At 46.3% G+C, this 17,810-nt stretch overlaps 1 protein-coding gene across 1 annotated transcript in view; it reads right to left on the reverse strand.

The window, feature by feature from the left end:
* STK39 (serine/threonine kinase 39) overlaps positions 1-17,810 on the reverse strand; it is a 647,523-nt gene that overhangs the window by 345,303 nt on the left and 284,410 nt on the right. Inside the window, exons 13-14 of the mRNA XM_082260316.1 lie at positions 13,459-13,518; positions 7,264-7,331 (exon numbers count right to left, since the gene is read on the reverse strand). Of these exons, the coding sequence (XP_082116442.1) occupies positions 7,264-7,331; positions 13,459-13,518 (128 nt within the window). The remainder of the gene's footprint in view (positions 1-7,263; positions 7,332-13,458; positions 13,519-17,810) is intronic.

The following is a 17,810-nucleotide window of genomic DNA, read 5'->3' on the forward strand; positions in this document are numbered from 1 at the left end:
AAAATCCCATTTTCTCTTTCGTTCACTGACGGACACAGATCCTGATATTCATAACCACTGGGACTTTCCAAAGCAGTGTTGAATATGAGGGGTGGGAACCACTAAAAAATTCCCCAGGCTAAATATTAGCCAACCAGGCAACAGGAGCTCAACCAAACGACTGGAGCCCACCGGAAAAAAACAATACACCCTCAAAGAGGATCAGGTCCTCTTAAACAGCAGCCTTCAAAACCTTGCAGCCAAAAAGAAGCATCCACAGATGCCAACACATCCACTTTATAAAACTTTGTAAAAGTGTGCACCGACGACCAGGTGGCCGCCTTGCAAATCTGCATCACTGGCGCCCGATGACAGAAAGCCCAGGAGTCACTAAGCGCCCTAGTAGAGTGTGCCTTGACAGGGAAAGTAGGAACCTGACCCCTGATGGAATAGGCCTGAACCACCGTCTGTCTGATCCATCTGCAAATGGTTGCAGAGGAAGCGGAAAACCCTTTTCGTGGTCCATTCATGAGCAGAATCTGACTTCCTGAAAGACTCCGTAGTTGCCAGGTACACACTAATTGCCCAGGCCACATGCAAGGCAATTTCCTTCAGATGTTCAGGCCTGGGACACAGGGAAGACAACACAATGTCTTAACTCAAATGAAAATCAGAAACAATCTTTGGATGGCATGACGGACAGGGGTGAAGAACCACCTTATCCCTGTGAATCACCAGGTAAGGTGAACGACAGGATAATGCCGCCAGTTCTGACAACCTGTGCGCAGAGGTGAAAGCCACTAAAAAAGGCCACCTTCTGGCACAGCGTAAGCAGGGGAATCTCCCGAATATTTTCAAAGGGAAGTTTTGGTAGCGCTGAAAGCACCAAATTAAGATCCCAAGGCGGCAAACGGAGCCCGCACTGGAGGAACTAAATGTTGGACACCCTGAAGAAAGGTACGCACTAGGTGTGTGGCCAAAAGGTCTTTGGAAGAAGACCACCAAAGCTGATACCTGGCTCTTGATTGTACTTAAGGCCAATTTCGGTTCAACCCCCCCATTGAAGGAAGGTTAAAATCCAAGCCACCGAAATGGAGCTAGAATGAACCCCAAGAAGTAGATTTCCTAGCTTTCAACAGTGTAGAAAATCACCGACTCAGATAAACACCTATCCTTCAGCACCTGGCATTCAACAGCAAAGCCGTCAAAACCAGTGACTGTAAAGCAGGATGGAATATCGGTCACTAAGTCACTAAGTGTGCCCCGGCATATGCCAATTTGTATCTGGGGGAATGGGAGAGATGACTTTTTTTCTGGTGGAGTGTCATCAGTGTACCTGTCCAGAATTTTGTCCTGTTATAGGTACATCAATGACGTCCTAATATTGTGGACAGGTACCTCTGAAGAATTTGAAAACTTTATGAAGGAACTGGTGGTAAATAAATTGAGAAGTAGGTTTAAAAGTAGAGTATACAAAGAAAGGTGGTTGAACAAGGCTTATAAACGGGCCAGGGAGGGTGATCGGAATTACTTTTGTTTAGATCACAAGAGAGAAAATCAGAGAAAGAAAGAAAAGTGTGATTATGTGTGCAGTATACAGAATTAGCTACTAAATATAAAAGAAATATGTGGATAGCACTGATCTCTTTTAACTAATGATGTAACAAATAGTAGATTTGTCCCTAATTCCCCTAAAGTGGTATATAGGAGGGCAAATTCTTTGAAGGACCTATTGGTTCATAGCGATATACAATGGAAACCCCCCGTTTGACATAGGAATGTTGGGGTACGGCGATGTGGAAGGTGCAACTACTGTTCTTATATGATAGGTGATAGGCTGGTCTTACCTACGGCAACCTTAAGGTGACATGTGATCCCATGGGGGTCGTGTATGTCATCGTATGCACCTGTGGGTTCTTCTACCTTGGGAAGACCATCCAAACGGTTAAAAAACATCTGCAGGATAACAGTTATGATATTGAGACGTACCATTTCAAGACTCCGACCGCTTGTCTTGTTTGCTTGCAGCATGACAGGGATCTGAGATGCTTGAGTATATGGGTAACTTAAGTAATTACAGATAATAGTAGAGGTGGCAATTATGATCGCATGGTCTTGCGTTGTGAGGCAAGATGGATTTGGGAACTACAAAACCCCTGGTTTAAATTATAGTCTAAGTTTCTCTCCATTTCTACCTTGAGAGAGGGGAGGGTAAAGTAATATCAATTAAGTTTTCAGTTAAATTTTTTCTCCCTAATTTATTTTTTTTCTCCCCGTCACCACCTCTGGTTCTTTTCCTCTTTCCCAATTTAAAGGGGAGAGGAATGGTGAACATTTATCTATTTAATTTTTGAGTAATATGAATATAGTTTCAAGTGCAATCTCCCATTCAGCGGTTTTCATCTTATGTTGTTATATGTGCAGCAGAGGACATATGCAGTGATCTCAATGAAAACAGGAAATGTATTGGTATTTTGGATGACATCTAGTGGTCAATGGATAGAATGTCAATGTCTTTTCTAATTGTCCTCTGTGTATGCACATCCTGCATTGATGGGGCGGAAATTGTTGATGATGCCACGCTGTGTTTGGGCGGGCGCACAGTCGGATCACTCGGAGTTCCAAGACATTGATCGGTAGTCTGGACTCTTCCAGCGTCCAGAGCCCCTAAGCAGAATCTTTGTCGAGGATGCCTCCCCAGCCGGGGAGAAAGGATTTACCCAGCCGAAGCGCCAGAGAACGAAAACAAGAGAATCTGATTGTCCAGAGACTGCGGAGTCTTGTCCCATTTGGTCAGAATCTTCCTTTGCAGGGACCTCGTATGGAACTGTGCAAATGAAACCGCCTCAAACGTAGACACCATCAGTTCCAACACCCGCATGCAAGTCCAGAGGGATGACCATCTGCTGGACAGCAGGGGATGAATTGCAGCCTGCAGTTTCTGAAGTTTGTCCAGAGGAAGGAGCACTCTTGCTAAGGCCGAGTCCAGAGTCAGACCCAGATAGTACAGCTTTGTGGACAGAACCAGAGCAGACTTATGAAAATTCAGATTCAAGCCGAACACCCACAGAGCTCGTATGGTAAATTCCAGGTTTTCCACCAGAGCAGCAGGAGACTCTGGGGGGTAGCCCAGTACCACGATCCCCCGTTGGCGTAACAATGCTAGCACCAGGGCTAACACTTTTGTGAAGACCCGAGGAGCAGAGGCGAGACCAAAGGATAACGCCACAAACTGATAATGCTCCTCTCCCATAGCAAAGCGGAGAGAGTGCTGGTGACCGACACATATTGGAATGTGAAGGTAAGCAACCTTGATATCGATAGAGGCAATAAAATCCCCCTGATGCAGGGATGCCACCACCGTGTGAATGGATTCCATCCTGAACTTCTGCACCCACACAAAGCATCTTCAAGATCTCATGCACAGATACAATCAGTGCTTCCATCAGTGCCTTTTTGTGCGCGGTTGCAGATGTGGAGGAATCATCCTCACTATTTGAGAATTCCAGGCGCGTTGTCAAAGACCTAGCAGGGAGACCCATGTTCGCGGCGGCCGAATCAGATTCAGGATCTGATGAGACAGATGAGGCAGGGGAAGGCAGGGGGCACTTTTTGCCAGCCCATCGCCCGAAAGCCACGTCCACCCGGACACAATGGACTCAGGGACCGCCGTCAGTGCATCGATGGATCGTTGGGACCCGGAGGGCCCCGCAGCCTCTGAGAGGGAATCAGATTGGGAGATGTGCTCCAAAGACTCCATGAGTCAGCAGGGGGACCCCACAAAAAGTGTAAAACACTGCAAAGGGACAACTCTCACTGCGATGGCAGCACCAACCGGTCGCCAGGCACAAAGCACCAAGCGTTCCTCAGCAGAGAGGGAGAGGACACTACCAGACTCCCCACCTAGCAGAAACAGGCACCTGCAGCCACCAGGATAATCTGCAGTCCAGGCAGAGCAATTAGGAAGTAAAAAAAAACAGGAGTCAGCACCAGGAGACGAGGAAGGGCTCTCACCGCCGAAATCGCTGCCCACAGGGCTCCACTGTCATGGCCGCCGCTATTTTTAATGACAAACCACTGCAAAATGGCCACCGGATCTACACAAACAGGACAGGCCCAGGCCTGAAGGGAAGGAGGGGAACCAACTGTCCCAAGGAGAGGCCCATGTCCACCCCAAAACCCTCCAGGGGGAGAGGGGGGGCAGCTACTCACCATATCAGGAACCAGGTGGGCACTGCTTCAGCAGAACCTCCTCGCAATCGAAATGGGGGGCTGTTGGCCATGAGGAACTCAGGGTCTCAGTCCGAGTCGCAGTTGTATGCGAACTTGCAAGGCTTTTAACTCAGAAGCCAGCCCCCATCCGGTGGGGCTATGACGTGGCCGACCTAGCGTGGAGCTGAGGTCTGCGCACACTCGCTGCTCAGACTTGGGTGACCACTGGATCTAGATTATCCAGCCTGTCGCCCAGTCCGGCAGTTGATTGTATATCTTACAGGAAAAAAACAGGAGAAAAATTCTATCTAAAAAGAAAAAATTGCCAGGACCCAGCAAGGAACTAGGTCCTTGCTCCTGACTAGGCAGAAAAAAACTGAGTACCTATAGCAGAGAGAGGGAGTATACCCCCTGGGACTGCCCATAGGCGTAGCCAGACTTTTTTTCTGCCTAGTGTCCTACTGCTGTAGGGGGCAGTGTAACCCAATGGTTAAGAAGATCAGGAGCTTTGTCCATCAAAAAACGAAAGAAAAAAAATGATTTACTATCCAAAGTTTAAACAACAAGGGCAGAGGATTTAATAGATGGAAAGATGAAAAAATGACTGAAGTGCCGCTTTGTTAAATGAGGTAACATTATATCATAGAATAGAATTTTCCAATTGGTGGAAGTACTCTTGTTACCATCATGATAGCCTGAAGCTTCATGAAATACAATGACAAAATAATTTTTCTTTACTGGGAAAACAAAGTTTTCATATATAACTGCAAGCAGGTGCTTTGGCAAGGTGGCAGAACAACAATTATTTTAAAGTCAAACTCCAGGCAGAAATATTATGTAAGTTAAAGTTCAGTTGTTACCTCTATGCCATAAATTTACATTTATTTCCAGAGATAAGCAGCAACACAGCAGTCCCAAGATTAAAGTTTAGTCAAACATTTTTTTAAAAAACAGCACAAGGGACATTGCCTTATATCAATGAGAAGAGCCCCTTGTGCTGATGGCTACTGCTTTAGTTGAAATCTTACATCCTCTGACCCCCTTCTATTCCAACAGCGGTAATCTTCTGGTGCTGCTTGGAGTTAATTGAGCTGAGGGATCTGTGACGGGCACTCATCAAAAGTGCTGACTATGCCCACCCTTTCAGGTCCCTTCAGCTCAATTAACCCTGGTAGCACCAGAAGATTGTGTGGGTAGGGGGGGAATTGGAAGATGGAAAATTTCAACGAAACCAATTGCTAGCAGCACAAGGGGACACATTACAATAACAGTAGGTACCCTCTCCTTGTAGGGATTTAAAAAAATATACAGTATATTTGAGTAAACCTAGGCTTTGAACAAGCCAGGTCTCATGCATCTATATTTTCTTACAGGACAACCAGTGACCCCCATTCCCCATCCACTGGTCATATACAATCCACTCTAATTGAACAGACAAGGAGTCACTGCTCAAGGTGGTGTAATTGCCTGATGACTCACACAGGTGCATGCCCCGCCTCGCCTCCGTGAAAACTTGATAAAAGAAAAGGAATTGGCAGCACTCCAGGTTGAGTCAAAATCCAGGTTTATTGACTGGACATCCAAATATGACAATCGTGACAAGGTAGACGCGTTTCACACACTGACTGTGTGCTTAATCATTACCAAATGATTAATCATGGTAATAAATAAGCACACAGTCAGTGTGTGAAACGCGTCTACCTTGTCACGATTGTCATATTTGGATGTCCAGTCAATAAATCTGGATTTTGACTCAACCTGGAGTGCTGCCAATTCCTTTTCCTTTATAAACAAAAAGACCCACAATTTTGAAAAAAAAAAAAAAAAATATTTACTTTACTCAATAAAAAAAAAAAAATGTAAAAACTAAATTCTTCATTAGTTTAGGCCAATATGTATTCTGCTACATGTTTTTGGTAAAAACAAAATTTCCAATAAGCATATACTAATTGGTTTGCACAAAAGTTATAGCATCCTAAACTATGGGACATTTTTATGTAATTATTATTCATCTTACTAGTAATGGCAGAGATTACCGATTTTTAACGGGACTTCGACATTGCGGCGGACAAATCTGACACTAAGTGACACTTTTTGGGGACCGGTGACACCAACACAGTGATCAGTGTTAAAAAATGCACTGTCACTGTACTAATGACACTGAAAGGGAAGGGGTTAACATCAGGGGCAATCAAAGGGTTAAATGTGTCCCTATGGAGTGCTAACTGTGGGGGAAGGGGGTGCTTTGGCTGTGAGAAGACCCAGGATCTCTGTCTCCCCTACTAGCAGTTCCTCTCTCAGGAAACGGAGATTGGATCCCAGTGTATCCAAACACTACAGGAGCAGATTGCTGGAAGCACAAAATTACATACATTTACATGATTTTGCGCAGAAGAGCCGCCAACCCGCAGTATATGTACGTGGGGTGGTCGGCAAGTGGTTGTAAACCTCTGGAATGAACAGTATATCTCTCAACCTGGAGTGCTGCCAATACAATCCACTCTATAGTTCCTAGGAACAGCGAGCTGTGACATAATTAAGTCGCCACTCACTGTAGTGGAGGGAGCCAGGAGTCTCAGATTGTTACTATGCATCAACTAGATGATAGGTGAGGAGATTCCTGGTCTGACCCTACCAGCATGACCTAATGGTTTGACTGACAGACCTGTAGTCTGCTTTGGCTTGGCCAATATCCACTCCCTAATCCCATCCATATGTACACCCATTCACAACTACAATTCCCATTGTATCATCTGAATTTTAGTTGGTTTAGCACTGGACAGTGTATGGATGTGAAGATTCCACTCTATTGATACCTCCTTTTGGTGCCCCAACAGTACATGCATTTACTCAATGAGAGTTACAGTAAGACATAAACCAGGTTAATAAGATCATTTTTTCCAAAGCAGTAAAGTTTTAGTTTAAGCAATTAGCAGCTTTCTTATGTCCATAAGTAATGGCACTTATTGATCAGGTTACTTATATCCCAGAGTTCAGCTTTAATTATTGGCTACAAGCCACTTTAAACTTCAATCTAGGTTTAACAGCTACAAAAAGACTGGTATTTCTTACCTTAACCGCAGAACAAGGTTAATCACAGACGGATTTCTATTATCATGATGGCTTTCATTGGTTTGTGCCTAACAACAAAGGAAATGGATTATAAGAGCTGTTCAGACACAGAAAATAAACTGCATTTTGAGGTTGCTGAGCAAAGTAACATTTTTATATTTTCTAATCAAGTTTGTTAGATTCAGCAAAATAAATAAGTTATCAGCAAAATAAGTTTCTCAATGCTGTTCTTTTACTAGACTTGAAATGAAATGTTGCTAAGCATGGCTGACTCGCAGTCCAGCTGAAGGCCAGTGTAAACTATTGCTCTTATAACATGAAACAACAGACTATTTCAAGCAGTAAAGTTAGGAAGGTTTTTTTATCTTAACGCATTCTATGCATTAACCACTTGCCTTCTGTGCACTTAAACCCCCTTCCCATCCAGACCAATTTTTAGCTTTCAGTGCTCTCACGCTTTGAATGACAATCACGCAGTCATGCAACACTGAACCCATATGAATTTTTCGTTCTTTTTTTCACACAAATAGAGCTTTCTTTTGGTGGTATTTAATCATCTCTGGGTTTTTTATTTTTTACAAAAATAAAGAAAAAAGACAGAAAATTTTGAAAAAAAAAAAAGTTTTTCTTATTTTCTGCGAGTAAATTTTGAAAATAAATACATTTTTCTCCTTCACTGATGTGCGCTGATGAGGCGGCACTGATGGGCACTGATAGGCTGCACTGATGGGCACTGATGAGGTGGCACTTATGGGCACTGATGAGGTGGCACTTATGGGCACTGATGAGGTGGCACTGATGAGGAGGTACTAATATGCCGCACTGATGAGCACTGATAGGCGGCACTGCTGGGCACTGAGAGGTGGCACTGCTGGGCACTGAGAGGTGGCACTGCTGGGCACTGAGAGGCGGCACTGACGGGCGGCACTGATGGACACTGACAGGCGGCACTGGTGGGCACTGGCGGGTGGCACTGATGGACACTGACGGGTGGCACTGATGAGCACTGATGGGCGACACTGATAAGCACTGATGGGCAACACCATCAGTGCCCACACTCAGTGCCCATAGTGCTGCCAGTCAGTGCTCATCAGTGCCTAGATGAGCAGGCACTGATGGGCACTGACTGGCAGCACTATGGGTACTGATTGTGGGCACTGATGGGGGGCACTGATGGCGGGCACTGTGGGCACTGATGGTGGGCAGTTAGTGTGTTTAATGTACCTTGTGTAATCAGGGCACTGGTGATCAGTGCCCTGATTACATTCTTCTGTGTCCCCGACGGCTGATCGGCTCTCCTCCTTCCTCACACGCAGTCTCTGTGTGAGGAAGGAGCGCTGGCGATGAGAGATGATCTCATATGTTTACATATGAGATCATCTCTCATTGGACGGTCCGATCACGTGGTGAATGGCCGCTGTGATTGGCCATTCACCATGATCTGTGATTGGCTGTGTCCAAGGGACACAGCCGACACAGATTTTCTCAGATTCGCTCTCGCGGGAGCGCGCGGGGAGCCTGTCTCTGGGAGGCCGTTTAAAGACGACCTCCCGGAAATGTGAGTCCGCGCTGTAGCCGTACTTCGGCTATAGCGCGGATGGGAGGAAGTGTGTAGCAGCCTGCCCAGCACCCCTAATACTTACCTGTGCCCCCACTCTGTCCAGCGATGTCCACGAGTCAAGGCGCCTCTAAGTGCAGTAGGCTCTGAGTTTTTATTAGGTTAAAAGTATAAAAGCACTCACATTTGGTAAATGTGACATGGGCATAGCAAAGATCTGTCTGGAGTCTTCCTATGCTGAGTGGTTGCAATGAGGACATCCGGTGATCCACTTCCTGTAGATGCGTCCTTTCGTCTGTGTCTCAGACTGGTCGGCATGAGAATTCCTAAAGGCAGGGTGTGGAAGCAGCGGCTGGTGTCCAATAGAGCGGGTGGTGGGTGGTTACATGTTTCGGAGCTCAGCTCCTTCGTCAGACCTCCACCCGCTGGAGGTAAAAGGACATTCATATAGGCAACTGAAATCGCTATTAAATGGGACAGGTGCATTCAGGCAGAAGATAATTGGATAGGTAATTGATACCAGCATGTGCATACCCTGAAAACTGGTATCAATTACCTATCCAATGACAAGCAGTGTCAGGAGAATTATAACTCCACAGAGGGGTGGGCACTGTGTCCATCAATGAACATCAGAGAAATGGATTTTACAGTATGTCAAAAAACCCCATTTTCTCTTTTGTTCATTGACAGACACAGCTCCTGTCATTCTTGACCATTGGGACGTTCCAAAGCAGTGTTAAACATAAGGGGTAGGAAACAAAAAAATTTCCAAGGCTAAATATTAGCCAAGCAGGCAACAGGGGCTCAACCAAAACAACTGGAGCCCACCTGAAGAAAATAATATACCCTCAAAGAGGATCAGGTCCTCTTAAACAGCAGCCTGCAAAACCTTGTAGCCAAAGGAAGCATCCGCAGATGCCAACACATCCACTTTATAAAACTTTGTAAAAGTTTGCACCGACAACCAGATGGCTGCCTTGCATACCTGCGTCACTGACGCTTGATGACAGAAGGGCCAAGAGGCACTAAGCGCCTTAGTAGACTGTGTCTTGACAGGGAAAGTAGGAACCTGACCCCTGATGGAATAGGCCTGAACCACCGTAATGTCTGGTCCATCTGGAAATGGTCACAGAGGAAGCGGACAACCCTTTCCGGTGCCCATCTGTGTGCACAAATAAAGAGTCTGACTTCCTGAAAAACTCTGTAGGTGCCAGGTACACCCTAACTGCCCGAACCACATCCAAGGCATGCAAAGCAATTTCCTTCGGATGTTTAGACCTGGAACACAGGGAAGGCAACACAATGTCTTCATTCAAATGAAAGTCAGAGAATATCTTAGGAAGGAAGATGGACAGGGGCGAAGCACCACCTTATCCTTGTGAATCACCATATAAAGTGAACGACAGGATAACGCTGCCAGTTCCGACACCCTGCGCGCAGAGGTGATAGAAACCAAAAAGGCCACCTTATGCTGGAACAGCATAAGCGGGGGAATCTCCCGAATATTTTCAAACAGAGGCTTCTGTAGAACTGAAAGCACCAAATCAAGTTCTCAAGGTGGCAAAGGAGCCTGCACTGGAGAAACCAAATGTCAGACACCCTGAGGAAAAGTACGCGCCAGGGAGTGTGTGGCCAAGGCCGACACCTGGCCCTTGATGGTACTGAAGGCCAATTTCTGTTCAACCCCCCATGCTGAAGAAAGCTTAAGATGCGAGCCACCGAGAAGGAGTGAGCATGAACCCCCATAGACTCAAGCCACGAAATGTACGTCTTCCACGTACGATGGTAGATCTTTCTAGAAGTAGATTTCCTAGCTTTTAACAGTGTAGGAATCACCGACTCAGATAAACCTCTATACGTCAGCACTTGGTGTTCAACAGCCAAGCCATCAAAGACAGCGACTGTAAAGCAGGATGGAAAATTGGTCCTTGGGACAGCAGATCCCTCCAGAGAGGAAGCTTTCAAGGAAGGTCAGCGACCAGCCACACCAGATCGGCGTACCAAGCCCGGTGAGGCCAGTCTGGAGCCACTAAGATGACCAGAATCCCTTCTGCCTTGATCGTGCATAGAAGTCTTGACAGAAGCTTGAGAGGAGGGAAGGCGTAAATCAGATGATACTGACCTCACGGGGCCATCAGTGCGTCTGTGGCGTTCGCCAGAGGATCCCTTGACCAAGCCACAAACCTCTGCACTTTCCAATGAGCTGAGACGCCAACAGATTCACCTGAGGGGTGTCCCAGCAGAGACACAGCTCCTATAGCCTCCGCCTTCCTGTCAGCCGGATCCTTAAAGGCCGGAAACTCTTTAACCGGAATCATGGTTGCCTTGTTTAATCTGGAAACTGGAGGGTCCACCACAGGGGGCACAGTCCACTTCTTAAAAAGGGACTTCTCATAGGGGTAATGCCTAGTAAAGTGCATAGGAACCCCACGGGGATGGTTTGGTCATCCCCACTCTTTAGCAAAAATTCTGTCAAAATAGGCAGGGAAAGTAAACAACTTTGCCGCTCTGGTTGGCTTGTGAGTGCCAAAAGGTACCTGCACCTTCATCACAGCTTTAGCCGTGTCCTCCATCTTCAGGGTCTCACGCACAGAAACAATCAGTGCATCCCCCATCGCCTTTTTGTGCGCAGTCGCAGACGTGGAGAAATCGTTCTCACTATCAGAGGATTCCAGGCACGTAGTTGCAGACCCAGCAGGGTGACCCATGTCCATGGCAGCCAAAATCAGATTCAGGATCTGATAAGACAGATGAGGCAGGGGAAGGCGGGGGCGCTATTTGCTAGCCCGTCACCCGAAGCCACCTCTACCCGGGACACAAGGGACTCCAGGACGACCATCAGCGCATGGATATATGGTTGGGACCTGGGGGGACCCGCAGCCCCTGAGAGGAGATCAGGTGGGGAAATATGTGCTTCAGGGACTCCATTATAGCAGAGGGGGACCCACACAAAAACAGTGCATAACTCGCTAGGGACACCCCCACCACGCTGGCGACACCACATGGTCCAGCACAGAGCACAACCACTGCTAAAGCAGAGAGAGGGATAGAAAAAAAACAACAAAAAAACTCACCACCACTGATCAGGCACTTACAGCACCAAGCAAACTGCACACTATGTGGCGATTAGGAAGAGAAAGATCCAGGAGTCAGCACTAGGAAATGAGGAGGGGCTCCCACTGCCGAAATCACCATCATACAGCTTCAAAAACATGGCCGCCACTATTTCTTTTGAGAAAAACCACAAGAAAACGGCCGCCGAGGCTACACAAACAAGGCCGCCGATCTACAGCACAAAAGGCTACAAGAAAATGGCGGCCCCACTCCCAGAAAAGCCAAAAGCACCAAACACTATCCCAGCAGGAAGGGGGGCCCTGGCAGAAGCCCCCACCAGGTACAGCCCCCTCCCAAAGGTCAATCGTCCATTCGCCGGCGGCACATTCCCCCGCCCACCCCTATCGCCAGCTCGACACCCCAGACCGACCTAAAGGGTAGGGCCACCCCATGGGAGGGAGGGGTGTGTGCGCAGATGGGGTAACAAGTCTGCAGAGGACCACCAAGAAGGGGGCGGCGCTGCATGGGAAGGAGGGGAACCCAGGGGTCCGACGGTCCCAGGGATGGGCCCACGACCACCCCCAAAAACCTCCAGGGTAAGAGGGGGGACAGCTACTTATCATACCAGGAACAGGGTGGCCACCAATCCTGACAGACCACAGCTCCAATGGAATGGGGGGGGGGCTGTCGGCCAGGAGGAATGCTGCAACTCAGGCCGAGGCCAGGTCGTTTGCGCCCTCGCGATACGTTTAACTTGCATGCCAGCCCCTTTCCAGTGGGGCTATGTTGCAGCCGACTTAGCGTGGAGCTGAGGCCTGCATGCGCTCGCTGGCCAGACTGGGCGGACCCTCTGGATGTAGATTATCCAGTCGGTCGCCCAGTACGGCAGTTGATAGTAGATTCTCACAGGAACAAAATAACAAAGATAGAAAAAAATTCAATGTAAAAGGAAAAAAATTGCCAGGACCAAATATCCCAGCAAGGAACTAGGTCCTTACTCCTGACTAGGCAGAAAAAAAGCTGGGTGACTATAGCAGAAAGAGGGAGTAACCCCCCCTGAGACTGCCCATGGGTGTAGCCAGAACTTTTTTCTGCCTAGTGTCCTACTCCTGTAGGGGGCAGCATGGCCCAATTGTCAAGAATGACAGGAGCTGTGACCGTCAATGAAGGAAAGAGAAAATGAGAAGGTACACTTTACTGTGCCACTTCCCAAGTCCAATTCTACAGAAACAGTGGTTCTATGCACTGCACTGGCAATGGCCAACAAGTCGGAACAACTGTATCCTCTCTGGAGTAAATGGCTCCATACTAATATAATGTATCTGTGCTACACACCAGTGATTCTGAATGTACAGATGGCAAAGGGTCATAAAGAAATGACTTGCATAATTGCAACTACATTTCTAAAAGGAGCAACTCTCTTATTTTTGGGAATTGTGATGGAATGGGACACGTGAATACCCTTTGTTCTATGAAGGTTCTGCTGTGCTTCAACACATATGCACTTTCCGACAGACATACATTAGGATGTAAGGTGGATACCTTATTTTGTAATTTAGAAAAGTGAGACAAAAGCTGCTTACCTGAGTATCTTGTACAGTCATATTCTGCAATCGTGTTTGCATATTGCTATCTGTGGAAGTCTAGGGAGAGAGGGAGAAGGTTTTACAACTTGCATAATAAACATCTACTTAATACTAACACTGTCTGACAGCAGAGGCTTCATTTTTCCCTTGGCTTGGTTTCATTAAGAGATTATCCAGCACTGACATAAGCCCAGTTTATCAGAAGCCTCTAGAAACAAGTTTATTTTCATAGAGTATATCCTTATGAACACAAACCACTGATGATCACCATACTTATCATATACAGTGGGTATCAGATGTAAACAGGCTACATCCGGAATTGAAAAAGAAAATTTAAAAAAATAAGTGCAGCTGGAGACCACATTTTCAATATATGCACACGGAAAGAAAGTTTATAAGATAGGTTTTTAGGGAAAATGTTATAGTCAAGAGACTAACTTTCTCACTTTTATTACCCTGTGTGGGTAAAACAAAATGAAGACTCAAAACTTCCAATCACAGTCTGGAGTCATTGAGTATATAAATTAATAAATAAGAACACAAAAACTGCCCATGTGTGACTACAACAAAAAGTTTACATACTCAGATAAACTAACTTTATATACAGAGGACAGTAAACTGCACTTTCATAAAAACAAAGAGACAAATTGATGTAGCTGTTGTATATAGGTACGCGAATCAGGGTGCACTGAAACTAAAGTGTTCATATACAGACACTCCTTTCTCCAGCCGCTGCAGCTGTTAAAACAGACTGTGCAGCTGCCGAAGAGTTTTAAAGCTGAGTGGGCTGAGCCTGATGGGGGTTTTACTCTAGTTTCCCATCAGATTTGTTCCCTTTCTGATTGACAGCAGGAGGTGGGCAAATCCATAACCAACAGACAGCCTGGTGTTGGCTATAGAATTTGCCCACTGCCCACTGTCAATCACAAGGTGAGAGCGGACCTGATGGGAAATCATCACTAGTTGCTGGGAGGCTGTCAAGCAGTCAGCGTCCTTAAAGTGAATCTTTACCCTAATTTGCATCTTCCCTTCTCTGCACCCCTCCTCTGTTCAGATAGGACTTTTTTTTAAATTAAAATACTTCTGGTCCACCCCCTATGCATTACATTTGCCTAGGTGATTGATGTGCACATTGCCTACTATGCCTCCAGGAAGCATTAGCTTTCATTGAGAAAAGAGGAGGGGGCAGGCCTATGGGCCCAGGTTCAGCCGGGGGCTTCGGCATGACACCATGCATGAAGATAGCGGCAAGGGACTGAGGGACTGGGTAAGGGGCTGAGTGTGGGACAGATCTCAGCAGGACATCGCTGAACCTGCTGGGTAGTGAGTATGTTTACTGTGCAGGACCCACAACCAGGTAGCGGGGATTTAGAAAGAAAAAAATTGAGGGGGGGTAAGATAAAGGTCCTCTTTTAAAAAACAGTGACAGGTAAAGCTACTGAAATACCACCAGAAAAGTGTTGTTAGAACTTTACTAAATTCTGTAAGGTTGTATTTCAAAAAGATCGGGGCATGGTCTGACCAGGTCATCGAACTGATAGAGGCATCGACCTCTGAATGTAGCTGGTTATGAGGAAGAAAAAATTAGTCTATCCGGGAGTCATTTATGGGACGAGGAGTAGAAAGTATAGTCCCTCTGTCCTTAGTGAAATAATCACCATACATTTACTAATTGTGCTCCGTGAAGGGATTTAGAGATGCGCTTTCATGAACCAGGGAGGATCGAAGAAGAACCGAAGAGGTATCTACGTTGGGTATTAGGGGAACATTAAGATCACCAACCAAAATCAACTGGCCCTCTGCAAACTCCAAGAGCTTGTCACAAATGTTTTTGAGGAAGAGGTCCTGTTGTATATTGGCGGCATAAATAGTGCCCAGAGTTACTACTATACCCAGGGTTCGTACAAATTTTTACGAATAAAATTCCATGACTTTTCCATGACTTCAAGTAAATATTCATGACCTAATTTTTCATGAAATGTCTATGTAACTATTGTAATTCAACCAATATTATCAACTATATTCGAATATATTGGAGAAAGAAAAATATTTGATGGGCGCTCCTTCTTGGGGATAAAGCTTCAGTTCAGGCAGTCATGATGGATAAGGTGCAGACGGACTGGTATGGATGGCAAAGATGCACAAATGCGGCGCTTACATCGAGGGTAGCTCTTTGTTAGGCCGAAGCAACAGTCCCACGAACAGGCAGAAAAGAGAGAAAGGCGCCACTCAGTGTAGCAGATGTAAATAATTTTATTGACACATATTAAAAACTTACATGGAGGTAAGCGTCTACCTTCATAGCTCGGCGTCCTTCCGGGTCCGCAGTGTTTTCGTCCCTGAGGCTGGCCAGCAGCTGGGAGATGACACTAGGGGAGAACCAATCAGGGGACTCAGTCAGATCGAGGCAGCGGTGAAGCGCATACCTCACTGGAGGGCCGCACGAATGTGATGATGCGGGGGGGGGGGTGGTAACCGGTTTCGGAGCATGCACGCCGCAGTAATATTACTGTTGGCAGTCGGCAAGCGGTTAAGGAACAAAAAACTACTCCATGAGAGTATCCGAGTATTTCCATGGAACTTTGCTCGAGATCAAAATAGAAACTCCCCTAGACTTACCCAACGTACTGATGGCATGATAAGTTAAAGGGTAGTACCGAGTTCGAAGCAAGGGAAGGCAGTCATTTCTGAAATGTGTTTTCTGATGAAATGCAATGTCCGCTCGTTTACGATTCAGGTCATGCAAGAGCATATATTGCTCCTCTAGCATATTGAGCCCCCTGGCATTCAAAGGCACAATACAGAGAGTCTTCATCTTGGGCCCAACACAAAGTGGAGGAGAGAGAAAAGAAAAAAAAAAGAGGGTGGGGGTGGGGGGGGGGTCATTAAGGAAAAGAGTAAAGAAGAAGAGTGAGGGGATGAAGAGTAGTAACAGACGAGAGAGAGTTCAGTGAGAAGATGTTTGTAAAAAGAGGGATACAATTAACTCAGAAGCCTCCTTAAGGGCAACTACTGGAAAACCACAATAGCACTCAAGCTAAAAACAGCCACAAGGCTGCTTGAGTGTAGGCCTAAAGTGGCGGTGGTGCCTAAACACAGACTGGGAGTGGAGCTCCCAGCAACCACTACCATCCAGTATAAACAAACAGCGGATAAGCCGCATAAACATCTTAACAAAGATTAATAAGCATTAGGTAGAGTCACAATATAACTCAATAACAAGCATTGCATATCCAGTACTGCTTGATAGTGTCAACCACCATGTCCCTTGATGACACAGGGAAGTCAGTCCCGAGCCGCCCACGCCCCCCCCCCCGGGTGCCCAACAGCGAAAGAGCAGCGACATGACTCATAATGCATTAATATGGGGCAACGTACGCCAGACAAACTTGCCAACGTGCGACCCATCACATTCAGATAAAGGTAAATATGCCTCACTGAAATACAGTGGTGATAGAAACGTCATGCCCCCTCAGCACCATCCAGCCTCTCCAAGGGTGACCGACAACCCAGACCTGTATGCCTGGATTGGAAGCAGCAACACGGTCGACTACCCAGAATCCAACCCCACCCCCTGCATGGCCGTTCCCATGGTGAGATCAATTGACCCCCCGCAATGAGAGGCATAAACCATCCCAGCACAGGAAAAGCCACAGGCAACACCTCTAGGTCAGTGAAATACCCAGGAGGGGAAAGAAAAAAAAAAAAAAAAACACCCCCAGAAACGTAAGTAGAGGTTTTCCAGCCCCCATGCCCAACTGGTGGAGACTCGCATATTATACATAGCCATTTTCTCTTTACCTACTAAACAAGGGAGGAAGGAGATGATGAAAAATTAAGGAACAAAGCCCTTCAAGAAAATTACAGAAAAGGATCCTATGGTGAAAGGTTGAGCATGAGGAGTAGAGCAGGGGGGGGGGATACACCCAGGGGCCACCATAGGGTGTGGACATTTGCCTAAAGGTGTGTTAAAACACAGCAATATAAGAGTAGAGTTCTGGACTCAGATCTAGTATAAGAATCATAGTCCCCTTGAAACCACCGATCAGGATTCTCATGAGCCATCCGGAGTAGGTGCCCTAGAACGGTGACGGTCCACAGATTTCAATGAGATTGTTTTTTTTCCATTGGCATTGTTCTCTATTTATCTTACTTTTTGTGCTTGTGTGGGACCGTTTTATTTTCTTAAAAAATCTGGTAAATCTGCCCACCAGAAATATTTCTTACAGATGGTGTGCTAAAACTGACCTGAATGACTCAAAGGAAAGACACAAAGGTGGTGTACTAAAACTGGGGCACACAGAATCTGGTACAGCTGTGCATAGTGACCAATCAGCTTCCAGGTATTA

This window comes from Pelophylax lessonae, assembly GCF_965119305.1.
Source record: "Pelophylax lessonae genome assembly, chromosome: 6".
Classification (NCBI taxonomy): Eukaryota; Metazoa; Chordata; class Amphibia; order Anura; family Ranidae; genus Pelophylax; species Pelophylax lessonae.